This window comes from Ornithorhynchus anatinus, chromosome 1 (assembly GCF_004115215.2).
Source record: "Ornithorhynchus anatinus isolate Pmale09 chromosome 1, mOrnAna1.pri.v4, whole genome shotgun sequence".
In the NCBI taxonomy this organism is placed as follows: domain Eukaryota; kingdom Metazoa; phylum Chordata; class Mammalia; order Monotremata; family Ornithorhynchidae; genus Ornithorhynchus; species Ornithorhynchus anatinus.
Window position 1 is genome coordinate 25,227,787 of NC_041728.1, and position 25,623 is coordinate 25,253,409.

The 25,623-nt window shown below is 47.1% G+C and overlaps 2 protein-coding genes and 1 non-coding gene across 9 annotated transcripts in view; 1 reads left to right on the forward strand and 2 right to left on the reverse strand.

The window, feature by feature from the left end:
* The window catches only part of PDE8B (phosphodiesterase 8B), a 181,530-nt gene that overhangs the window by 2,787 nt on the left and 153,120 nt on the right, over window positions 1-25,623 (forward strand). Inside the window, exon 1 of one of the 4 annotated variants that reach the window (XM_029065017.2) lies at window positions 22,519-22,588. The exons of 2 other annotated variants lie outside the window; for them this stretch is intronic. The gene's annotated coding sequence lies outside the window, so the exon portion shown is untranslated. Of the gene's footprint in view, window positions 1-22,518; window positions 22,589-25,623 lie in introns of those variants that run through there. One more of the 4 variants, XM_029065006.2, reaches the window with a different exon arrangement.
* Window positions 876-9,841, reverse strand: ZBED3 (zinc finger BED-type containing 3). Of its 4 annotated transcripts, XM_029065067.2 has the most exons (6): window positions 9,597-9,841; window positions 9,128-9,373; window positions 4,291-4,390; window positions 3,856-3,919; window positions 3,172-3,269; window positions 876-2,428 (listed from the first exon to the last, which is right to left on the reverse strand). In XM_029065067.2, the coding sequence occupies exon 6, from the start codon at window positions 2,396-2,398 to the stop codon at window positions 1,676-1,678; it is 723 nt and encodes a 240-aa protein (XP_028920900.1). In that variant the 5' UTR covers window positions 2,399-2,428; window positions 3,172-3,269; window positions 3,856-3,919; window positions 4,291-4,390; window positions 9,128-9,373; window positions 9,597-9,841; the 3' UTR covers window positions 876-1,675. The 4 variants fall into 4 exon arrangements, with proteins under 4 accessions (XP_028920900.1, XP_028920896.1, XP_028920879.1 ...); XM_029065063.2 differs by lacking the exon at window positions 3,172-3,269; XM_029065046.2 differs by lacking the exons at window positions 3,172-3,269; window positions 3,856-3,919 and having other exon boundaries at window positions 9,597-9,833.
* LOC114816735 lies at window positions 3,735-3,870 on the reverse strand. The gene has a single exon (XR_003764547.1). It is a non-coding gene; the product is annotated as a small nucleolar RNA SNORA47 (small nucleolar RNA).

The window sequence follows — 25,623 nt, forward strand, 5'->3', positions numbered from 1 at the left end:
TTCCAGGGGGATGAGGGGGCCTGGCCCCTGGAGCAATTCTGCCCTTATCTCCTGCTCCTTGGGGTCCCATTGGGATGGGCGAGCCAAAAACCGGCAATGATTGCCCATTCTCCTCCATGTCAAGAAGAAGCTCCGGATGATTGACTTCAAGCCACTCTACCGGCTCTCCATCCACTAGTCATCCTGTCTCCTCTTACACTACACCTCAGCTCACATACTTCTTTCAAGCCTCTAACACCTCCTTTCACCTTTGACAGACCACTGCTCTCCCCATCTTCAAAGCCCTTCTGAAATCACACCTCCACCACGAAACCTTCCTGATTTAATCTCTCTACTCCACACCCTATTTCCCCCACTGCTGCCACTTCAGCACTCCCATGTCACCTAAGAATTTCAGCACTCACCCACACTGGTCTCACAAGTACATATCTTTACACTATGTTGCTTCCCACAAAGTATAATTTAGATGGCTAGATGGCAAGCTCTAGGGAGGGATGGGATCTTGTCTTACTACCTCCACCGTAGTCCTCCAAGCACTTAGTATGGGGCTCTGCACAGAGTATGCCCTCAATAAGCACTACTGACTGATTGATGAGATGGCCTCAGCTCAGGGCTGGGTAGAGGGGGAAGATGAGGGCTGGGTTTCCTGAGTAATTCCTGAACTGGGTCTGCTCAGTTCCAGACATTCTGTAGGGTATTTGCCAGCCCTAAAGCAGGCCCCAGGGGTCCTGGGGTCCTGGAACAAGGTCAACGTGATTGTGATCTGCTGGGGAAAAAACGAACATGCAAGCAGCCACCAGGTTTCTCCCACCTGCTTCTCAAATTAACGCACACTGGTGCAGCCAAGGAACTTAGAGGCCAGAAAAAGCAAAAGCTCCAAAAACTGCCCCTTTTAATAAGGGTTTTAGAGCCAGAACTGCCTCGCCACCATCCCCAGGATCCTTCCTCCCTGTCTCCTGATCTTTTCCAAAGTTCTAAGCCACGTAAAGCCACCTCTTCAGAGCGATCGGCGACTCCGGTCCTGGAGAAGCCTTCATCCTGGCCAAAACAAAGCTTAAACCATGTTCTTTAACTTAATATTAGAGGACATAGTGTCGGGATTGTTCAAAATTTACCCAAACTGCTTGAGGTTGACGGTGGTAAACAGATAGGATTGTATAAAGATAAGTACAGTACCCGTGCTGTGAAAAGGTCCTCAACTAGGAAACCATATAAAATGCTGCTGCTGGCTTGGGTTCAAACCCAACCCTATCGCAGGCAGAACACTTTAACCACACCCCCAGCGGCCCTGCCAGGAGCCAGTTTCTGGAGCAGTGCAGAGCATGAGAACGGCACCTGTGGTTGGGGATGAAGTTTCCAACCTTTAAAAATGACCCAGGAGTTGCTCGTATCCCTGGCTCAGCAGCAGTTCCTCTGTGCAGTGCAGCACCTTTCTGGGAGGATCTCGCCCGCCGTGATGATCAGTGGGATTGGCGTCACCCCCTGAAGACCCAGGCACTGCCCACTGCTCTCCTCAGAGGCAGCCAGAGATACCGGGCACAGTCCAGTGTCGACTCAGTGGCCGACAGCAGACAAGGGTGGGAGGGCTTAAACATTCAATAAACAAAACTTGGCCACCACTCCTTTAATGGGGAGCAGAGAGGCCGCCTTTGGTTCGGCTTTGGCCGAGGCCAGTCTAAACAAGAACTCTGGTTACTAAGTGGCTTTCCATGATGTTGTCATTGTCCTCTTCTTCCTCCTCCTCCTCTTCCTCTTTGATGGCGGCAGGCAGCGGGGCAGGGGCCGAGGCAAACGCGATCTCTCTCCCGCATGCCTCCAGCAGCCGGGCCTGCAGCTCCTCCCTCTCCACTCGGAGCTCTTGCATCTTTGTGGCTAAGGCCCGCTCCTCCTCCTCGACGGCTCTCCTCCTCAACTCCACCGCCCGCTCACGCCACTCCACCGCCCACTCACGTCGCTCCACTGCCCGCTCGCGCCGCTCCATCTCCCGCTCGCGCCGCTCCACCTCCCGCTCCCGCTGGCTTCCCCGCGTGGCCAGGGCGCCCATCTGCTCCACCAGCTGGCCCCAGTCCCCCTCTGCCCTGGGCAAGGGCTGCGGGAGGGCGGGGGCGGCCACTTCCAGGTGTGGGCTGCTCTGCTGCCCGCTCTTCTCCAGCTCCTGCTTGTGCATGCTCTTCAGGTGCTTCCAGAGGGCCGTCGTCCCCACGTTGAAGCCTGGGCCCCGGCTGACCTGTTTGCCACAGAGCCGGCAGGTGGCATACTGACTGGCCGGGTGACCCGAGCGGGCTGTGGCCAGGTGGAAGTACTCCCAAGCCTCCGAGTACCTCGCTCCTCGGCCATGGGCCAAGGGGGCTGGCCCGGTCAGCCCGAGAACTCCGGGGTCCAAGCCTTGCTCTTCCATTGGGACCTCCTCTTCACACCTCAGTCTTCCCTGGGAGAGAGAAAAAAAACCCAAAACAACATAACTCTGCTTGCTACCCACTCTCCTCGCCCCTCAAACAGCTCTCTCCAGGCCTGTGGATCCTTGTGCTTAGGTTTTTCTTTCAATCGATCCATATAACAATAACAGCTGTGGCATCTGTTAAGCGCTTACTAAATGCCAGGCATTTTGCTAAGTGCTGAGGTGGTTACAGGATAATCTGGTTGAACGCAGTTCCTGTCCCACATAGGGCTCACAGTTTAATTCCCATTTTACAGATGAGATAACGGAGGCACAGAGAAGTGAAGTGATTTGCCTAAGGTCACATAGCAGGGAGTCAGAATTAGAATCCATGTCCTTCAGATTTCCAGGCCCCCGCTCTATCCACTAGACCATGTTATGTATCTATTGAGTGCTTACTGTATGCAGAGCCCCGTACTAAGTGCTTGGGAGAAGACAATGTAATAGAGTTGGTAGGCACATTTCCTGCCCACAAGGAGCTGACAGTCTAGTTTTGACTTCACCTGCATCTTTGCAGTTCCCATGCCTTTACTGCAGGTGGTGGTTGTAACGTTAGTCAGGAGGATCTGAAAAGCAGTGAGTTGGGAAACCAAAGTGCTAGGGAAGAGTTCTGCAGCCTCTCACCCTCCGGCAGGGAGAAGGGCTACAGCAAATTCAATCCCTGGCAGATTTTCTTGCCCTGGGAATCTGGCCGTGTGCAGGGAGGAACCTCTGTATAGGGAAGGGCTTCTTACGCTGTCAGGATTTGATCCGAGGTATTCAGGGTGGGCAGACAAAGGGGAGCAGCGAGACTCATTCTGGTATCTTCGGCCATAGAGGCCCAAGTCTCAACCTGGCTCCATGTGGGGAGGTGAAAGAAAGGACATTTAAAAGAGATTTTTGTGAAATAAGCACAAACAATTACTGTATAAAATAAAGCGTTTTAGAAAACAAGGGCAGCCCTGAGCACTGCGGACTAGATCACTAAGGATTATTTCAATCACTCTCCAAGAATGATTCATCAAGACCAAGGAAACTACACGTAGATACCAGGCCACAGATAATAATGTTGGTATTTGTTAAGCGCTTACTATATGCAGAGCACTGTTCTAAGCACTGGGGGAGATATAGGGTAATCAGGTTGTCCCATGTGAGGCTCGCAGTCTTCATCCCCATTTTACAGATGAGGTCACAGGCCCAGAGAAGTTAAGTGACTTGCCCACAGTCACACAGCTGACAAGTGGCAGAGCCGGGATTCAGACCCATGATCTCTGACTCCCAAGCCCGGGCTCTTTCCACTGAGCCATGCTGCTTCTCTATGATGTGTGCAAATGCAGTAAGGTCCCTCCCAATTCACAGGAGGCACGTGAGATGCTTTTGCGATTTAATGTAGGAGGCTCTAACCAGTAAGAGGCAGCATGGTAGAGAAACTGCCTTACCTTCTCAGTCCTCCAAGAACATCCGTGTTGCTCAAGCTACGATCGTACTTCTGGGATTTATTAGCTTAAGTTGGAGGGAAGATGGTGAAAAAAGAAAGGTATTAGCCAAAGTTTTCCAGAAGTACAGAATCTAAGTTCCCCCATTAGATTCTGAAGTCACAGTTGCTCATTGTAAAGAAAGAAAAGGGTGGTTTGGTCCAGAGACGAGCCAAGCAGGGAGGGGCTGGGGTGAGTGTAATGGCTAGGAAAGCTCGCCATAAGGATCCAGGAGGAAGACTAACTAGTAAGCCACACAGTCACCAGGCACAATCCCTTCCCCAGCCTCGGGGGTGTAGCCTGAACCGTCAGCTGAGAAAACCATTCTTAGCCAAATGGAATTTGAGTAATTTTGAAAGACCAGGGGGTCTGAGACATTTTTACATTTTTGTCCCTTACCTTGAATCATTCTCCAGTTGCTCTCTTTGAAATCATCCAGAGACCCCCAAATCCACCTCTGCTGGCCCAGGCTGCATCTGACTGCAGTATTTTCTGGAATCTGAAATAATTATTATTATTACGGTATTTGTAAGCGCTTACTATGTGCCAAGCACTGTTCTAAACACTGAGGTAGATACAAGTTAATCAGGTTGTACACAGTCTCTGTCCCAAATTGGGCTCACACTCAATCCCCATTTTTTATAGATGAGGTAACTGAAGCCCAGAGAAGTTAAGTGACTTGCCCAAGGTCACAGAGCAGACAAACGGTGGAGCTAGGATTAGAACCCATGACCCTCTGACTCCCAAGCCTGTGCTCTATCCACTACTCCATGCTGCTTCTCAATTTAGGGCCAACTTGCCTGAGGAAAGCTCCCAAGTATTCACTTTCACTATGGTTTTGTTTTCTGTTTAACCTAGAGCTCTTGAATCTATCTTTGGAGCAAGCCAAGACAAAACAGATTTGTTTTAACTCTGCTGCAGGAGAAATCCCTTCAGTTTCCAATTCCAAAACACCTCCCCCACCCCGCTCTAAGATAAGGTTCTTAGGGAAGCAGAATTGCTGCCGATATTTCCAAAGCAACAGCATGGCCAAATGGAGAGACCACAGACCTGAGAGTAAGAAGGATCTGGGTTCTAATTCCGGCCCCCCCTACTTGTCTGTTGTGTGACCTTGGGCAAGTCACTTCATTTCTCTGGGCCTCAGTTTCCTCATCTGTAAAATGAGGATAAAGACTGTGAGCCCCATGCGGGACATGAACTGTGTCCAACCTTAGCTTGTATCAACCGCAGCGTTTAGTACAGCGCCTGGCCTGGCACACACAGCTTAACAAATGCCATAAAAAAAGTTCATTTTAAGGCCCTGAGAAACTGAAGAACATTCACACTTTCTGTAAATTTCAACAAGAAAGTGTCGTACTCTTCTGGTCATCTTCTGCAAACTCACACCCAGATCGTTGTGCTGCTGGGCTTTTAGTTTAAAGATAATAATAATAATGTTGGTATTTGTTAAGTGCTTACTATGTGCCGAACACTGTTCTAAGCACTGGGGAAGATACAGGGTCATCAGGTTGTGCCACGTGAGGCTCACAGTTAATCCCCATTTTACAGATGAGGTAACTGAGGCACAGAGAAGTTAAGTGACTTGCCCACAGTCACACAGCTGACAAGTGGCAGAGCCAGGAGTCGAACTCATGACCTCTGACTCCGCAGCCCAGGCTCTTTCCACTGAGCCACGCTGCTTCCCTATAATGTTGGTATTTGTTAAGCGCTTACTATGTGCAGAGCACTGTTCTAAGCGCTGGGGTAGATACAGGGTAATCAGGTGGTCCCATGTGAGGCTCGCAGTTAATCCCCCTTTTACAGATGAGGTAACTGAGGCACAGAGAAGTTAAGTGACTTGCCCACAGTCACACAGCTGACAAGTGGCAGATCCGGGAATCAAACTCATGACCTCTGACTCCGAAGCCCAGGCTCTTTTCCACTGAGCCACGCTGCTTCCCTTAAAGATAAGTGAGCCCCCTATCTAAGCAAGTTGTGGAGAAAGGCAATGGCATTTTAACAAGAGGATCCTACTTCCCAAACTTTACATTCAAGTCTACCTGATCCCTTTGCAAAGTTTCAGCAGGCCCACAAACAGTACAGCCTAGAATTAACTGTGTGGGAAGGAGAGAAAAAGGTAAGAGTAGAAGGGACCTTCAAAAATGACCAGTAGAATATTCAAGTGAGAAGCATCCTATCTGCAAGGCATTGGGTGTATTGTCTGTGACCCTGGCTATGAATTTCTCAGCTATAAATTTTCCCCCAAAAGATTCAAATACTGCTATTATCGCCTATTAATATAAGACAAATGCTGGGCCAGAAAGTACCACTTTCCTGCCTATCAAAACAGTGCCTGTCTAATTAGCAGGATGTATGGAGTATCTACTGAGCACAGAACAGTGTAGTAAGTGCTTGGAAAGGTACTGTAGAGTTGGACATATTCCCTGCCCAAAAGCAAAAGAGACCCTGGATTCTAATCCCAGCTCTACCACTTGTCTGCTGTGTGACCTTGGCCAAATTGCTTAATTTCTCTATGCCTCAGTTCCCTCATCTGTAAAACAAGGATTAAATCTTACTCCCTCCTACTCACAATGTGAGCCCTGTGTGGGACCAGGACTGTTTCCCATCTGATTACCTTGTGTCCACCCCAGCTTTTAGTATAGGGTTTAACAAGAACCATATGAATAAAATAATAAAGGAGATTATCATCTAATGGGGGAGGCAGACACTAAAATGGTTTACAAGCAGGAGGAAGAAGGAAAAGGGAATAAGAACATGAGTTAGTGCTTAACTAATGGGGTTGTGTTACAGGTGGTTGTGAATTCACAGTGTTTAGGTGGCACTGTGGGAGGTGGGGTGGAGATATAATCTAGGGCGATTAGACACTAGTTGGGGAAGACTGCCTGGAGGTGTGATTTCAGAAGGGCTTTCGAGATGGGGAATGACGCTTTGGAAAAATGACAGTCACAGCAGAGTGAAGTATGGACTGGAGAGTTGGGTTGACTGGAAGCAGGTAAATCAGCCAGGAGGCTGATGCATCAGTGGAGCTGAGACATGATAAATACTTGGATCAATGTGGTGACCTTTAGGGTGGTGAATAAAAGGACAATCAATCAATGGTATTTATTGAGTACTTACTGTGTGTAGAACTCTGTACTAAGCATTTGGGAGAGTACAATATAAAAGAATTGTAGCAGAGTCTGAAAATGCTGTGGAGGAAAAATTGACAGCATTTGCCAATACATTGAATATGGGGATTGAAAAAAGTAATCATGGATAACGGCAAGGTTATGGGCTTGAAAGACAGAAGATGGTGTTCATTGTGATGGAAAAGTGGATTTAGGAGGGAAGATGAGGATTTTATTATGTATGGGCAGGCACAAGAATTAGTCATTTCTGCCACTGTGTAAGAAGTGTACCCAGTTCCCCAAGAATGTGGGGTTTGTTCTTGTGAAATCTTGCATTAAGGAAAACTTGGGCTGGAGTAGGCACACATTCCTATGCTGAGCACATGCACACAAGCAGTTTCTTCAATCAAGCGGCACACTGATCCCACACAAGCTTGTCTTGTCCAAAGAACTTTCCCTAATTGCATTCTAGCCCAAATGTGTAATGAAAATACCCTGTTATGGGTAGAACTGCATGTAATAAAGAATAATATATTAGGGAATGTCCTTGTCCCAACACAAGTCTCCTCTGTTATAAACCAGTAGATACAAGTCAGATTCAGTGCAGGATGAAACGGTGGTGCATGTGTGTGTTGTTGGTTAAGGTATGATGTTGCTACATTTCCTAGTCTCTGCCTGGACCACTCAGGGCTTTGTGCTCCTTGGTGGTTTTGCACCTTTACAGTATTTAATGCAGCAAAATTATTGTGACAACAGCCTAATGCATTCTGCTAGCAATGAACTGTAAACTCATTATAGGCAGAGACCCTGTCTGCTAACTCTGTTATATTGTTTCCCAAACGCTTAGTACAGTGCTCTGCACATGATAATATAGCAGCATGGCTTGGTAGAACATAGGCCTGGGAGTCTGAAGGTCATGGGTTCTAATCCTGACTCCGCCACATGTCTGCAGTATGACCTTAGGCAAGTGACTTCACTTCTCTGGATCAGTTTCAATCATTACAGATCAGTTTCCTCACCTGTAAATTGGGGATTAAGAGTGTGAGTTCCATGTGGGACAGTGTCTGCGTCCATCCTGATTACCCTGTATCTACCCCAGTGCTTAGAACAGTGCTTGGCACATGGTAAGCACTTAACAACCAGCATGGCCTAGTGGCAAGAGCATGGGCTTGAGAGGTAGAGATGTGGATTCTAATTCCCCCCTCTGCCACTTGTCTGCTGTGTGGCAAATCACTTCACTTCTCTGTGCCTCAGTTAACTCATCTGTAGAATGGGGATTAAGCTTGTGAGCCCCAGGTGGGGAAACCTAATCACTGTGCATCTACCCCAGTACTTAGAACAGTGCTTGGCACATAGTAAGCGCTTAATAAGTACCATCATCATTATTATATCATAATAATTACTATTATAGGTATCACTTTGGAAAAGTATCGGTCTTGGTGGTGCCTTAAAATCACCAACCCGCTAAGCCATGAATTTTACTCGAATCAATGATTATTAGAATGCATTTTCCCTGCAATAGGAGGTAATTCTGGAACACAACTCCCGCGTTGTAGCAGAGCCGAGTTTAGGGCGCTTTCCCCAGCAAGCCAAGGGCTTCGAGGAGCAGGGAGGGCGGGCTGGACTGGGCTCATTTCTTGGTATAACCAGGTGAGACCCTCGATCGTCTGTCCACCCTCAATTGTGTTTTGGGTCCAGGCGGTGCTAATTTGGGGGTGCAAGGAGGGGGAAGAAGGAGAGAAAGGGCGGGAAAGAAAGGGTCCCCCCCGGGGGTGCAAAGCCCCGAGGCCACGCTCAGGGGCAGAAAAAGTTCATTCATTTATTCAAACGTATTTACTGAGCACTTACTGGGTGCAGAGCACTGTACTAAGCGCTGGGAAAGTACAACACAGCAATAAAGAGAGGCGATCCCTGCCCACACCAGCCTCACAGTCTGGGGCGGGAGACAGGCATCAAAACAAACAGGCATCAGTGTAAATAAAGAAAATTACAGATACGTACATAAGTGCTTTGGGATGGGGGAGAGAAGAGGGGACGAGGAAGAGGGGGCTTAGTCTGGGAAGGCCTCCTGGAGGAGGCGCGCCCTCGGCAGGGTTGGTAGAGTGATTGTTGGCCGGATTTGAACTCACCTCCGCGGGGGCGCCGCCGTCTCCTCCCGCCCGGGCCCAGCCGGCGGGGGTTTAGCCGCTTCCCGGGCCCAGGGTGGGCGGCCGGGGAGTGGATGGACCCCCCAGCCCGGGCAGACCCCCCACCCCAATCTAGGGGAAGGGGCCACTCTCGGCCGGACAGATCCTCCTCCTCCTCCTCCGGGCCGCTTTCGCTTTCGTTTGCTCCAACTCTCCACGGGGACCCGGGAGCGCGGCCAGCTCGGGCTCCTGGGATGGGATGGGATGGGTTGGGATCGGCAGAGACAAAGGCTCCGGCCTCACCTAAGCGCCCCTCGCCCCGGGGAGCCGGGGTCGCCTTCATTGCTTCCTTCCCTCCCTCCCTCCCTCCCACCGGCCCGGCCCGATGGCGAAGCTCCCGCAGGGTCGTTGTCGTGGTCGTTGGGTTTTTTCCAACACGATTATCGTTGAAGTCGACTCCCCCGCAGCTCACCTGGCAGCACCCGGACTCCTGCGTCTCTCCGGGCCGGGATGCTGGCCGGCCGTCAGTCCTGGGAAATGGCAGCCCAAAAGTTGAGCCCGCCGGGTCCCTTCCCTGTCGCTTTCCCCGGTGGAAGTCAAGGAGGGGCTGATGTGGGCCCCTTTTAACCCTCTGAACCACAGCAGCAATAAGAGCCCCTAAGAAGTGCACACTCCCTTCCCTCCCCCTTCTCTTCCCTTTCCCTTTCCCCGGTAGAAGTCAAGGAGGGGCTGATGTGGGCCCCTTTTAACCCTCTGAACCACACCAGCAATAAGAGCCCCTAGGAAGTGCATACTCCCTTCCCCGTCCCTTCCCTTCCCCTGGTGAAAGTCAAGGAGGGGCTGATATGGGCCCCTTTTAACCCTCAGAACCATACCAGCAATAAGCCCCTGGGAAGTGCACACAAACCCGCCTTAATTTAACATTTCTGAAGTCGTTTCTAACATGTACTACCCCACAACATTTATGTGCATTATAATGATAACTGTGGTATTTGTTAGCAGTGTGGCTCAGTGGAAAGAGCCCGGGCTTAGGAGTCTGAGGTCATGGGCTCGAATCCAGGCTCTGCCACTTGTCAGCTGTGTGACTGTGGGCAAGTCACTTAACTTCTCGTGCCTCAGTTCCCACATCTGTAAAATGGGGATTAAGACTGTGAGCCTCATGTGGGACAACCTGATGACCCTGTATATACCGTAGCGCTTAGAACAGTGTTCTGCACATAGTAAAGCACTTAACAAATACCAACATTATTATTATTATTACTTACTGTGCAGCAAGCTCTGTATGAAGCCCCGGGATAGGTGCGAGGTATTGGTGGGACACGGACCCCATCCCACATGGACCTCAAAAGGCCAAGTAGGAGAGAACAATTTCCATGGAAGTGAAGGGATCTGCTTAAAGTTACCCAGCAGGCAGATTACAGAGCTGGGGTTAGAACCCAGGTGTCCTGACTCTCAGGCCCATGACCTTTCCATTAGGCCAAACTGCTTCTCTTGTCCTTATATTCTTTTGCTTCCCCTAATAATTTTAAAAATTAAAATTCTGTAATTTATTTAATGTCTGTCGCCTCCTGTAGAATGCAGCTTCTTGTGGGCAGGGAGCCCATCTACCAATTCTATTATGTTGAATTTCCTCGAGGGTTTAATTCAGTGCTCTGCACACAGTAGGACTGTGAGCCCCAGTCAGGCCAGGAACTGTGTACCTACCTCAGAACTTACAACAGTGTTTGACACATAGTAAATGCTTAATAAATACCATTTTTAAAAAAGTAAGCTCTCCATAAATACACTTGATTGATCCCTGTGGGCTCAGTCAAGTCCTCCTAATCTATTGTTGGACTCTTTCCAGTGCTTAGTACAGTGTTCTGCATACAGCAGGCTCTCAATAAATCCCACTGATTTTTTTTAATGGTATTTGTTAAACTCTTACTATATGCCAGGTACTGTACTAAGCACTGATGTAGTTAAAAAGTAATCAGTTTGGTTGCAGTCCATGTAATAATAATATTAATTGTGGAATTTTAAAGCATTTACTATGTGCCAGGCACATAGCACTGGGGTGGATACAAACAAAATACAAACAAAATTTGTTGGACACAGTTCCTGTCCCATATAGAGCTCACAGTCTTAAACCTCATTTTACAGATGAGGTAACTGAGGCACAAAGAAGTGAAGTGACTTGCCAGGGAATTGATTACCGTGGTAGTAATTTGCCCAGCACTGCTTACAAACTCTCATCCCTGCCGGTCATGTTCCTGCAGGGTGAGCCAGAGTGCAGTGAGTGGGGAAGCAGCATGGCCTAGTGGAAAAAGCAAGGGCTGGGAGTCTGAGGACCCGAGTTCTAATTCTGCCTCTGCCAATTGCTTGCTATATGGACCTTGGGTAAGTCACTTAACTTCTCTGTGCCTCAGTTTCCTCAAGTGTAAAATAGGAATTAGATACCTGTGCTCCCAACTACTTAGACTGTGAGCCCCATGTAGGACAGGGACTGTGTCCAACCTGATTTGATTGAATCCACCCCAGGGATGGATACAGTGCCTGGCACATAGTAAGTGCTGATCAAGTACTATTAAAAATTACAAAAAGATGTGAAAAGGTGGGTGGGCAAGAGTTCAGCACTTTTGCACCAGAACCCAGTAGGTGTTGCCTAGGGAGGCAGCTTTGCCTAGTAGCATGGATCCGGGGATCAGGAAACTCTGGTTCGGATCCCAGCTCTGTCACTGGCCTGCTTGGGTGATGTTGAACAAGTCACTTAGCCTCTCTGTTTCTCCTAAGTAAAATAAAGATAAGATAGATACCTGTTATTCCTTCCTCTTAAATCATGGGACAAGCACTGTGCCCGCTCTGATGATCTTGTATTTACCCTAACATTTAGCAAAATGCCAGGCCTTTAAGTAATATCATGACCACTTTTTTAAATTTTTATTAGCTATTTTGGTCTTCACTACCCTTGTTTGTCAGGATTCTTGCTAAGCCTACTGGTTAGCTGGTTAGGTGGTTTCACAGTCAGAAGCCTTCATTCCTGAAGGCACAGCTCCAGCAAGCATTTCTTTACTGGGATTAGACCCCAGGTTGTCTGATTCCCAGTCCCAGACTCTTTCCCATCCTTCCCTACAATCAGTGAGGGGATTTGCTGGGATTTCAGTGACTTGTGCACATTCCACCCAATATGGTTGGAAAGGAGCACAGTGAACTTGTGCAGACCAAGAGGCTTTGGCAGTGGATCATGTTCTTGGGGGTATTACATGGCCTGGTATACCAGAACCCTTACTCTGCCAGGGAATTGGGCGGCATCTCTGTCTTCAGGATTGGCTTTCCTTTACTGGGCATGGAACTAGGAGCTGAGAAGGGAGAGGAAGGGTTTCCGGTGGAAAAATGTCCTGCTACTGTTTGTTATTGTGAAAACTCTGGGAGAGAAGTCAGAAGCCTCATGCCAAAAAGAAGCCAGTGAGGAGCCAAAGCATCCTAGTCAGACTTAGGTTACAGAAATGGGCACTAAAGCTCTGCCACTGGAGTTATTTACAAGGCTAGACACAGATGCTCCTTCACGCAGGGGCAGTCAGTCCGTCAGTCAATCGTATTTATTGAGCACTTACTGTGTTCAGAGCACTATATTAAGCTCTTGGGAGAGTACAATATAACAATATAACAGACACATTCCCTGTCCACATTGAGCTTACAGTCTAGATGGGGAGACAGACAGACATTAATATAAATAAATGACAGATGTGTACATAAGTGCTGTGGGGCTGGCGGGGGGGATGAATAAAGGGAGCAAGTCAGGGTGAAGCACAAGGGAGTTGAAGAAAAGGAAAAGAGAGCTTAGTCAGGAAAGGCTTTCTGGATCAGATGTGCCTTCAAAAACTCTTTGAAGGAGGGAATAGTAATTGTCCGATATGAGGAGGGAGGGTGTTCCAGGCCAGAGGCAGGACAAAGATGAGAGGTCAGCAGAGAGATAGATGAGATCGAGGTACAGAGAGAAGGTTAGCATCAGAGGAAGGAAGTGTGCAGGCTAGATCGTAGTAGGTGAGTAAGGGGCAAGGTGATTGAGTGCTTTATAGTCAATTGTGAGGAGTTTCTATTTGATAATAATAATAATAAAAATGATGGTACTTGTTAAGCGCTTACTATGTGCCAGGCACTCTACTGAGTGCTGGGGTGGATACAAGGAAATTGAGTTGGACACAGTCCCTGTCCCATGTGGGGCTCACAGTCTCAATCCCCATTTTACAGATGAAGTAACTGAGGCACAAGGAAGTGAAGTGACTCGCCCAAGGTCACACATCAGATAAGTGTGAGGCAGGATTAGAACCCATGATCTTGGTGGATGGGCAACCACTGGAAGTTCTTGAGGAAAGAGGGTTCGGGTGCCCTCTGAGTGGCTCTGTGGAAAGAGCCTGGGCTTTGGAGTCAGAGGTCATTGGTTCGACTCCCGGCTCTGCCACTTGTCAGCTGTGTGACTGTGGACAAGTCACTTAACTTCTCTGTGCCTCAGTTACCTCATCTGTAAAATGGGGATTAAGACTGTGAGCCTCACATGGGACAACCTGATTATCCTGTATCTCCCCCAGCGCTTAGAACAGTGCTCTGCACATAGTAAGCGCTTAACAAATGCCAATATTATTATCACTCTGTGTCTATCCCAGGCTTCAGTACACCCTATTTTTAGACCTGGTGCTCCTGCCCTGCTACCCCATGCTGTCCCTTGGCCAATTTGGACAGAATGAACATCTCCAGGTGATCTCTGAGCAAACTTGCATAGACCCAGAGGTGACCCTGCCCAGCTGAAGGGCAGGGGTGGTCCGTACCTACAAAAGAGCTGGCTCTGGGGGTACTGTGGCCTGGAGGAGATAGGAAAGGCCTGGCAAGCCAGTTTACTTTGTGAGGAGCTCCCCGGGGTCTAGTGGAAAGTATGGGACTGGGAGTCAGGAGATCTGGGTTCTAATCCCAGCTCTGCCATTGGCCTGCTGTGTAACCTTGGACAAGTCACTTAACCTCTCTGGGCCTCCGTTTCCTTAATTGAAAAACTAGGTTAAGAGATCTGCCATCCAGCTAACTCTCAATCAATGGTCTTTACTGAGTATGTTCTGTGTGCAAAGCTTGGGAGAGTACAGTACAACCAAGTTGTTTGATATGTTCCCTGTCTATAGGAGTTTACAATTTAGATGGGGGGATACTGACATAAGTACTGAGTCAATGAGGGTGGGGTGAATATCATGTGCTTAAAAGGTACAGCTCCAAGTTCATAGGGGATGTAGAAGAGAGACACAGTAGGGGAAATAAGGGCCTAGGCGGGGATGAGATTTTGGATGAGATGATATTTTAGTAAGTCTTTGCAGAGAGAGGTGGTCTCTCACATATGAATGGGGAGGGAGTTCCAGGGCAGTGGGACAGAGGCTGTGTCCAATCTGTCTTTTATAGATGAGAAAATTGAGGCCCAGAGGGGTTAAGTATTTATTGAGTGCCTACTGCTTGCATAGCAACCCATCAGTCAAACCATGGTTTTTATTGAGTACCTACTGACTGCAGAGTCTTAAGCACTTAGGAAAGTACAAGCAAAGTAAAGGTTCATTCCCTGCTCACCTAATCAGGGAGACAGAAAAGAGGATGGACCAGGAGGAAGAACAAGGACTGTATTGGTAGCAGAGCAAATATCCCCAGATGAAACAGCAGAGTGAATCAGAAAAAATAAATGAATGTACATAAATGAATGAATGTACATTGAATATATATATATATGTGTGTGTGTGTGTGTGTGTGTGTGTATTGAAGATGGGTATAAATACATTTGGGAATGTACACCTAACATATATTCCATTTCCTCAAAGAGCTGCAGGGAAGCAGTGTAGCCTAGTGGAAAGAGCACAGGCCTGAGGGCCTGAGTTCTATTCCCAGCAGCACTACTGTCTGCTGTGTGACTTTGGGCAAGTCACTTAACTTCTCTGTGCCTCAATTACCTTATCTGAAGACTGTGAGCCCCTTGTGGGAAGTGGACTGTGTCCATCCTGATTAGTTTGTATCTACTCCAGCGCTTATGCACACAGTGAGTGCTGAACAAATACCCCCAAAATATCTTAAATTGCAATCACATAAAATGTACCAAGAACTCTTTCCATGGTCACCTATCTGTCCCTCTTTACAGTTTGAAGCTTGCAGGAAGGGGATTAACCAGTGAGTAGCCAATTAGGGGTGATTGTGGGCAAAGGCAGACTTTTTTCACTTTGCCTCCTGGAATGAGAGCAAGCCCATGAGGAAAAAGGATGCCAGCTGCTAATTTTGCATACTCATTTGTAAAGTGGTGGAGATGAAGTCTTTTAAACCCAAATAAAATAACAGGGTAATAGCAACCAAAGGGAATAAGGCTACCACAGATTGTAATAAATAGCTCAATCTTAATAATAATAATGTTGGTATTTGTTAAGTGCTTACTATGTGCAGAGCACTGTTCTAAGTGCTGGGGGAGATAGAGGGTCATCAGGTTGTCCTACATGAGGCTCACAGTCTTAATCCCCATTTTACAGATGAGGTAACTGAGGCACAGAGAAGTGAAGTGACTTGCCCACAGTCACACAGCTGACAAGTGGCAGAGCAGGGATTTGAACACTTGACCTCTGACTTCCAAGCCCGTGCTCTTTCCACTGAGCTACGCTGCTTCTCAATCTTGTCTTCCATGGGTGTGTTCGCTACACATTTTGTCTATAATGCAGTTAATGAAATTTAGTCCATCTGAGCCAGTCTGGAAACTCTGAGCCTAATGTCCAAAGAAACAGATGTGCGCACTATTGTGGTGTCGGGCATGGGGTGAACACTATTGAATGTAGCTTCCTTAAGGTGGGACTCTGCTAGAACACACTTGGCATTAAAGGAGGGCTGGGTGCAATCTCATATAGCCAGATCATTACCTTTCCTCTTTCTGTCATGCGTTCCATGAGAAGCAGTTGTATCTACCCCAATGCTTAGAACAGTGCTTGGCACATAGTAAGCACTTAACAAATACCAACATTATTATTATTATTATGCCCGTGGTTTGGAAGTTCGGTTGCCACCCATAGTAGCTAAGACAAGATGCTGAAGAAGTTATCCATCCAGGACACCACCCCCATGGGGATGAGGGAGGCTATTGCCCCCACAGGATTGGCTCTGGGAGGGTAGAGCCATTGGGTTTACTCTCGTATCTGTTGGGGCATAGCAGGCAGCCCTAATAGCCCACCCTGCCTCCTCAAGCTCGCTGGCGGCCGGACGTGAAGCCAAGATGGCCACTCCATTTCTTAATTGGGCTAGGCTATGAGGTTGAGCCAGGGGAGAGAGACATCCCCCCTAGCCCAAGTTCCGAGCCTGGGAGAGATTTGGGGGTTGAGCTGGGGGCACCCCATGCCTCTGATGGGCTCCCAGACTGGCCCCCTAATCAAAGACTCGTCCTCTCAAAAATCAGCCCCTCTCACAGCCATATCTTCTCTCTGTCCTGGCCTCCAAAAATATGTTCCCTTCAAAGATCCACCCCCGCTCAGAGCCTTGCTCCCAGCCTCACCCCAGTCTGCCCCCAGTTCACCTCCATGCTGACAATGGAAAGTTGGGGACCCCTGTTGCCAAGTGCCTCAATAATTCATATTTTCATCAATCATGTTTGTTTTTCAATCTTGCTCAACCCCTGCACAGCCACAAGAGAGAGTTTAACTGGAACTTGGCTACCAAAATAGTTGTCCTGGAAAAGTACAAAGCATTTTTTTTTAACATTAAAGAGTCAGATGAGACAACCCAAAAGCTATTTGTTTCATTGTTGCCTTCTAACCCTCCCCAAATGGTTGGGCTGCCTCCACTTTTCCTTTCTCGGTGGCAATAGGTGGGAGGGTTTGGGGGCAGGTGGGCGTTTCACACAACCCTCAAACCAACATTACACAAATAAGGAAATCCCTGCCCCACACTGCATAATGTTAAGGAAAGAGACCAAATATGTACCACCCAGAGAAAGCTGAACTGAAAGCAATCCTGATTCTGAGCTGCATCTGCTATTGGGTTCTCCTCCTAGGTCCAGAGTCTCCCGGACAAAATAGGAGCAAAACAGAATGAGGGCAGAGGCAGGAAGGGCAATTCCTTTCTCCAGCTTTGACTCTTGGGAGTGCCTCTCCCTAGATGGCCAGATCTCTTTTTCTTCAGGGTACCAGCCATCTATCCACATGAAACAGCGTGGCTTAGATGGGTTTAGAAGTCAGACAATATGGGTTCTAATCCCAGCTCTGCCACTTGTCTGTTGTGTGACCGTGAACAAGTCACTTGACTTCTCTGTGCCTCAGTTACCTCATCTGTAAAATGAGGATTAAGGCTGTGAGCCCCACGTGGGACACCCTGATTACCTTATATCTACCCCAGCACTTAGAACAGTGTTTGGTATATAGTAAGCACTTAACAAATGTTATAATTATTATTATTATTATTGTTATCATCTCATCTATCTCACCACCAACCCCTTTTCCATGTCCTCCCTCTAACCTGTAACTCCCTCCCCATCCATATATGCCAGACCATCACTCTCCCCACCTTCAAGCCTCCATAAGGTCACATCTCTACAGGCCTTCCCCGATTAAGGCCTTCTTCCCCAACTCCCTGGCCCCTCTGTGTTTTCTGTGCACTTGGATCCTTTTGGTTATATGGTATTCAGCTCACCCTCAGTCTCACATCACTTATGTACATATCCATAATTGATTTATATATATTAATGTGTGTCTCCCCCTCCAGACTGTAAGTTTCTTGTGGGCAGGGAACTTGTCTGTCAGCTCTGTAATACTGTACTCTCCCAAGCACCTAGTTCACTGCTTGGTACACAGTAAGCACTCAATAAATACCATTACTTGATTGATTGAGCTGAGTGTTCCATCAGTCAGGCAATCAATGATATTTATTTAGTGCTTACTGTATGCAGAGCGCTGTACTAAATACTTGGAAGAGTATGATTCAACAGTCACTAGACACGTTCCCCGCCCACAGCAGCCTAGAGGGAGAGACAAACATTAAATAAATAAATGATTTATAATATATAATTTATAGATATGTACAAAAGTACTGTGGAGCAGAGGGTGAGGTGAATACCGAAAGCCCAAACTTCCGCATCACCTAAATTATTGGGTTCCTACACACCTCTGCTGCGTTCATGTGCCTGCCTTATATATTGAGTTGCTGTCTGTCTCCCCAACCAGGCTGTAAGGGCAGAGATAATTCAATCGTATTTATTGAGAGCTTAGTGTGTGCAGGAAACTTGGAAAGTACAGTACAGCAATCAACAGAGACAATCCCTGCCCACAATGGGCTTACAGTCTAGAGGATAATGTCTACTAACTCTGTTGAACTCCCCCAGCATTTAATTCAGTGCTCTTCACACAGTGAATGCTTAATAAATAAAGGAAGCAGTGTGGTCTTGTAGCAAGAGCATGGGACTGGGAATCAGAGGACCTAGGTTCTTCTCCCAGCTCTGCCACTTGTCTGCTGTGTGACCCTGGGCAAATCACTTAACTTCTTTCTGCCCATTGCTTCATATGTAAAATGGATATTAAATCCTTCTCTCTCTAATTTAGATTGGGACAGGGACAGTGTCTAATCTGGTATAGTTGTATCCCCAGCACTTAATATGGTGCCTGACCCATAGCAGGTGCTTAGCAAGTAGCATTAAAATACTATACTACTAGTACCTCAGTGCTCTGCACACAGTAGACACTCAATAAATATTCTTGATAAGCAAAATGATAAATGAACTGATAGCACATCAATTACAAATCTATGAAGAGATAAGTGCTTAGGAGTGGCTATGGGAGGGTCAAAGCCAGGCAGAGGGAGAGGAAGGCACATTCTTTCATTCAATAGTATTTATTGAGCACTTACTATGTGCAGAGCACTGTACTAAGTGCTTGGAATGTACAAATCAGTAACAGATAGAAACAGTCCCTGCCCTTTGATGGGCTTACAGTCTTGGCATTGTCTCCCCAGGTGCAATGTTGGGGTTCGATCTGATGATTTGCCCCTTTTGGGGCTAGGGAATGGCACCCCCTCTCCAAGTAATGTAGATATACCCTCAGGACTTCATGTACAGTATAGGTACATTCAATTCTGATTTTTTTTAAATCAAATTTATTTGATTTACTCTGATATTTCAAGCTGATACATTGCCCTTCTACCCTTTCAATTCTTGTTCTCCCTTCTACTCCCAGTATTGGTAATTCTGGTCTGCCTCTCTCCCCTATGGGAGTGTAAGGTTCTTGAAAGCAGGGAAGATGGGTTTTGCTTTGATGGCTTTTCCAAAGCCCTTAGTACAGCACTTTGCATTCAATAGGTGTTCAGGAAATACCATCCATTGATTGAATGCAACTGTCTTTGCTCTACAGCTTAACCCCAAAGTCTCCCCATTCCCCTCTGCTCCTCCTGAGCCAGCCCAAAGCCCACCTCCTGCCCCCAGACCCTTCTCCCTTCACTGAGGGCTTGATTAAACCCCCAGATAGCTGGGTTCAATTTCTGCAGTTGGATCCACTGATGGTTCACCCCAGGCTCTGGAAGTGGGTCTAAGATCAAGGCTTATCAATCATTTAGACTGATTGAGCACCTACTGAGGGCAGGGCATTGTACTATATGCTTAGGACAGTATGACAAAAATAAGAGACACAGTCCCTCTCCTCAAGGAGCTCACACTGAATTGGGAAAGACTGATTCACAGAGGCTGTTCATAAATAGAGCAGGAAAAAGAAACACTGCACCAGCTGGTAGCTGGAGAATGGCAGGCTAAATAGAAAATAATAATAATAATTGTAATATTTGTTAAGCACTTACTTTGTGTCAAAGCACTGGGATAGGTACAACTAGGTCCCACATGAGACTCACAGTCTAAGTAGGTGGGAGAACAAGTATTGAATCCCCATTTTACAGATGAGGAAACAGAGGCACAGAGAAGTGAAGTGATTTGCCCAAGGTCACACAGCAGGTATTGGGTGGAGAAACAAAAAAAAAAACAAAGTGAGGGTAAATAAAGGTATGTAAACAAAGGGCTAAGGGCTGCTTTTGGATGGATACAATGGGGAAGATGGAGGTAATCAGGGGACACCTCCTAGAGAAGGGGGGTATTTCAGGGGACCCCTATCTTCCACCCTGGATCAGGCTCCCTGTCAATAGCCAAAGAGATTCTGATAATTCACTTGACCCAAAGCAGTATTTCCTTTACAATGATTTATTGAGACTGACAGATTACACAGTGGAAACAAAATGAGTCCCAGAATGATGCTTGTGACCCAAAATGATTTGAACTATCCTCTGTATTTAAAGAGATGCTATTGACAAAGAGATTTCCACGAATGGTTGTGGCCAGAATAATAATGGTATTTATTAAGTGCTTACTAGCTGTCAACACACTGTACTAAGCACTGGATAGATTCAAGATAATCAAATCAGACACAGTCTCTCTTCCACAAGGGTCTCACAATCTAAGTAGTAAGATGGTAAGGAGACCACTTTACAGAGAGGTTAAGCTACTTGCCTAAGGGTCACATAACAGTTCAGGGACAGATCTGGGTGTAGAACTCAGATCTTCTGGCTCCCAGTCTTGTGCTCTTTCTACTAATAATTATGGTGTTATTTAAGTAATAATAATGTTGGTATTTGTTAAGCGCTTACTATATGCAGAGCACTGTTCTAAGCGCTGGGGTAGATACAGGGTAATCAGGTCGTCCCACGTGAGGCTCACAGTTAATCCCCATTTTACAGATGAGGTAACTGAGGCACAGAGAAGTTAAGTGACTTGCCCACAGTCACACAGCTGCCAAGTGGCAGAGCCAGGAGTCGAACCCATGACCTCTGACTCCGAAGCCCAGGCTCTTTCCACTGAGCCACGCTGCTTCTCTACTTACTACTTACTATGTGCCAAACACTGTTCTAAATGCTGGGGTAGAAATAAGTTAATCAGGTTGGACAAAGTCCCTGGCCCACATGGGGCACAGAGAAGTCAAGTGACTTGTCCAAGGTCACACACTAGATGTGTGGCAGACCCGGGATTAGAACTCAGGTCCTTCTGACTTCCAGGCCCATGCTCAATCCATTATGCTACGCTGCTTAGGCGCCATGGAGCTTCTCACAAAGTAACCTGGCTGGATATGCCTTTCCTAACTCTTCCATACCCCTCCCCATTCCCACATTAGTTCTTTGAAACCCGACCGTAAAATCCCATCTTCCTTTTTGCTCCCACATTCATAGTGAAAAATCGTTATTCAGAGGATATTTAAATTAATCTTCTTTCAGGCTGCTGGGAGATTTGCCTGAAACATCCTCTCTGTTTTGAAGATGGGACTAATAATGATGATAATTAGAAGTATGGTAATTATTAAGTGCTTTCGATGGGTCTAATACAAACTAATCAGATCAGCCAATGATTGTAGCATATGGGGCTCACAATCAAATAGGTAGAGATAGAAGGTATTTTATCCCTATTTTACAGATAAGGGAAGGGAGTAATGGATCTTGCCATAAGTCACACAGCAGGCCAGTGGCAGAGCTAGGGTTAGAATTCAGATCTCCTAACTCCCAAGACCACGTTATCCACTAGGCCACACTACCTCGCTACGCGGAGGGTGATGAAAGAGTTGTTCGTCTTGCACAAACTATTTGACTATGAAGATGTTCCTCAATATGACTTGTGTTTGGCTACACAATTATTATTTAGTAAACAGTAAGGCAGAAGCAGCCTCAATTCCATCTTTTCTTGTTCCCTTCTTCTGGGGTTTGTTGCTAATGTTCTTTAAATACTGAAAATCATTTTTGCTAGGATAAACCTACTCCCTCCCTAACCAGTCAGGAATTAGCATGTTGTGGGAGGGTGAATTACCCGGCCCTATCAGGGATTGAAAAGGGAGCTTCAGGCATAGGCCAGGCCTGCAGCTCAGCGGTTCAGACGGACTCAGCCTAGGTCCCCCAAGGGACCTTGGTCAGTTGAAATCCTGAGTGGTAGAGCAAGTGGGAAACAGGAGGAAAATTGAGAGAGTAAGAGGGCAGGAATTAGTAGACTTTTGCTGACCAGATGATTCTTCCCTCCCCATCAGTGGCCTAAGTGCCTGTGGGCCTCTAGTTATGAGGAAGATGAGGAGGGGAGGAGAAGCCTTAAAACTCCACATATTCCTGGGGTTCACTGTTCCAGGGGGCCAGCATATTTTCTGGGAGCACCCAAATCACCCAGTACCTGTGCTCCAAACCCCAAATCCAGAATTCTGCAGACTTAAGAGCTTTACCAGGTGGGGCAGGGCCTGGTTGATTGAAATGTTCAAACCTCTACTGTAGACAGAACTGACAGCAAAGGGTTTGAAGAAGGAGAAGCCTCTGGGAATGAGGACCATTCAGCACGTGAGGCCAAGACTTTAAATGCAAGAGAGGGATCAGCTGCTCTCTTTCTTTCTACTGAGTCATACTCTGGCTGTTGGCTGGAGAACCTGTAACACTACATGACATGTGAGTACTCAGTGTTTGGCCTGTGGAGTTAAAGATGCTTGCTTTAATAATAATGTTGGTATTTGTTAAGCGCTTACTATGTGCAGAGCACTGTTCTAAGTGCTGGGGTAGATACAGGGTAATCAGGTTGCCCCATGTAAGACTCACAGTTAAACCCCATTTTACAGATGAGGTAACTGAGACACAGAAAAGTTAAGTGACTTGACCACAGTCACACAGCTGACAAGTGGCAGAGCCAGGAGTCAAACCCATGACCCCTGACTCTGAAGCCCAGGCTCTTTCCACTGAGCCACGCTGCTTCCCCAACTTTAGAGAAGGTATGGGACCTTGTATATATTGAAGGCTGAATATCAAACAGAGTTTAAGCATTCAGCTCTGGTCTAGTTTTCCCTTTTTATCTCCCCGAATATCAAACCCAGTTTCTGTGTCAGCACCTAGAGTGTTTACTCCGAGAACAACAACCCCAACCGTATGTCTGCTGTAACAGTCGCTGCAGCCCCGGCTTCTACCTTCCCTCTCCAGTGGGGTAGATCTTCACCCCAGCAGTGGTGGGTGGGGAAGGGCACTGAGGGAAGACGAGCCTGGGACCATGCTAAGGCAGCTCCAGCCGCTGCCTGATCCACTATTGGGGTGCAATATTAATAAGGATCCATACTATTCTTCACCCTCCTATTTGCAGAGCACCGTTCTAGGTGCTTGGGAGCATGATGAAGATGCTACTTGAATTGGAGATGGAACCCCCGTCAGCAAGGATGGGTCTCTCCACTAAGATTTTCCAAAGAAAGTTATTATAGTGACAGTGGTTTGCAAAGTAGTATTTGTGCTTTCTCACCCTGTCAATCATAATAATAATAATGTTGGTATTTGTTAAGCACTTACTATGTGCAGAGCACTGTTCTAAGCGCTGGGCTAGATACAGGGTAATCAGGTTGTCCTTCGTGAGGTTCACAGTCTTAATCCCCATTTTACAGATGAAATAACTGAGGCACAGAGAAGTGAAGTGACTTGACCACAGTCACACAGCTGACAAGTGGCAGAGCAGCGATTCGAACCCATGACCTCTGACTCCCAAGCCCGTGCACTTTCCACCAAGCCACGCTGCTTCCCTGCACAGAGTGGAACAAGTAGGTGGACAGTGTGCAGTCCACTGTGAAGGCTACACAAAAATTTTTTGCAGGCAGGCTCCCTTTGCAGCCAAAGTGACTACAGGTACTTTCAGTGCTGTGCTGTAGCACCATAACCCAGCAGACGGCTGCCTCGGTAGCCACTGAGGGCTTCACCCTTCACCTTAGCCATTTTTCAAGATTTCTGCTTGAAATCTACAATAGAATTATAGGTGTGATCCCTGCTCTCAGAGAGTTTCCTATCAAACTGGGGGCAGGCAGGGGCTTAAAAGTTTCACTCAATCTGCATTCTATAAATCTTTTAAGGTTTTGAAAACCCCTAATTTCCAGTCTCACTCACACCAAGTGGACATTTCAGTTTTATAATTTCAGATTTCCTGGTATGGGTTGTCCAAGAATCTTCATGCCAAATCAAACTTCCTCCCTGCTCCCAATCTTCTCCCCTTTCCCTTTCAGAAGGCAATCAGTCGTGTTTATTGAGTGCTTGCAGTGTGCAGAGCACTGTATTAAGTAGTTGAGGGAGTACAGCTCAACAGATTTGGTAGACACATTCCCTGCCACGAGGGGCTTAAGGTTTAGGAAACAAGGGTGAGGGGAAGGCCCAGAGGCACCCTCTCCTCTCCCACTACACCCTAACTCACCATCTTCATCCCTGTATAGCTCACATTCCTACTGAGACTTGTTCCCCACTGCCTTCCTCAACCCCTGGTTCAAATCCTTCCTCCTTCCTGGAACTTTCTCCCACCTCAAATCTACCAGATCACAGCTCTCCACCTTCAATCTCCTCCTGAATCCCTCCTCCTCTAAGAGGCTTTTCATAATTAACTTTCTTCTCTAATACCCCCTCATCACTAATAGCAATTTTTCTATATGTGTTGTTTTTTCAAAATGGGATTTGTTAAGAGCTTTCTGTGTGCCGAGCACTGTACTAAGTGCTGGGGTAGTTACAAGGCAATCGGGTGGAACATAGTCCATGTCCCACAAAGGACTCACAGTCTTAATCCCCATTTTACAGATGAGGTAACTGAGGCCCAGTGAAATGACTTTCCCAGAATCACAGAGCTGACAAGTAATGGAGTTGGGATAAGAACCCAGTTCCTCTGACTCTCAGGTCTGAGCTCTTTCCCCTAGACCATGCTGCTTCTTGAGCTGCACTCTGCTGTTTAAGCACTTAATCACATATTTTGTGTTTTTCTTCCTTCCTGAGAACAAGATTATGTCTACTCATTCTATTGTACTCTCCCAAATGCTTAGTATAGTGCTCTGGACATAGAAAGTGTTCAATAAATGCCACTGATGGATTGATATCTTTCACCTCCTTGTACTCTCCCAAGCATTTAGTACAGTGCTGTGCACCTACTAAAGCCCTCAATCAATACCACTGAATGAGCAATTGATTGACTGCTTTCTGTTGACTTTCCACCTGTAGCTGAGGCCCCAGGTTTCTCGTGCTCCCAGCCCTCTCCTGCCTTTGGTGGGTGAAGACCAGGGGGAAGGAGGTGATGGAACTGACTTTGTGGTTCCTGGGGTCCACAAAGAGGCTCCCCAATAAAGAAGTGGTAGGGTTGCCCTTAATCCACTTGTGCCCATCCTTGTGGTTCCCCCTCCCAATGCACTTTGCTCCTCCTCTCCCTCAAAACCCTCCAAAAATGTCCCCCCCCTTCCAGGAGGTCTTCCCTGATTAATCCCCTGCACTTAATAATAATAATGTTGGTATTTGTTAAGTGCTTACTATGTGCAGAGCACTGTTCTAAGCGCTGGGGTAGACACAGGAGAATCAGGTTGTCCCACGTGGGGCTCACAGTCTTCATCCCCATTTTCCAGATGAGGGAACTGAGGCCCAGAGAAGTGAAGTGACTTGCCCAAGGTCACACAGCAGACAAGTGGCAGAGCTGGGATTTGAACTCATGA

Bases quoted from the DNA above. Each gene is read 5' to 3' on its own strand.
- ZBED3 (XM_029065063.2), bottom strand. From the start codon at position 2,398: ATGGAAGAGCAAGGCTTGGACCCCGGAGTTCTCGGGCTGACCGGGCCA.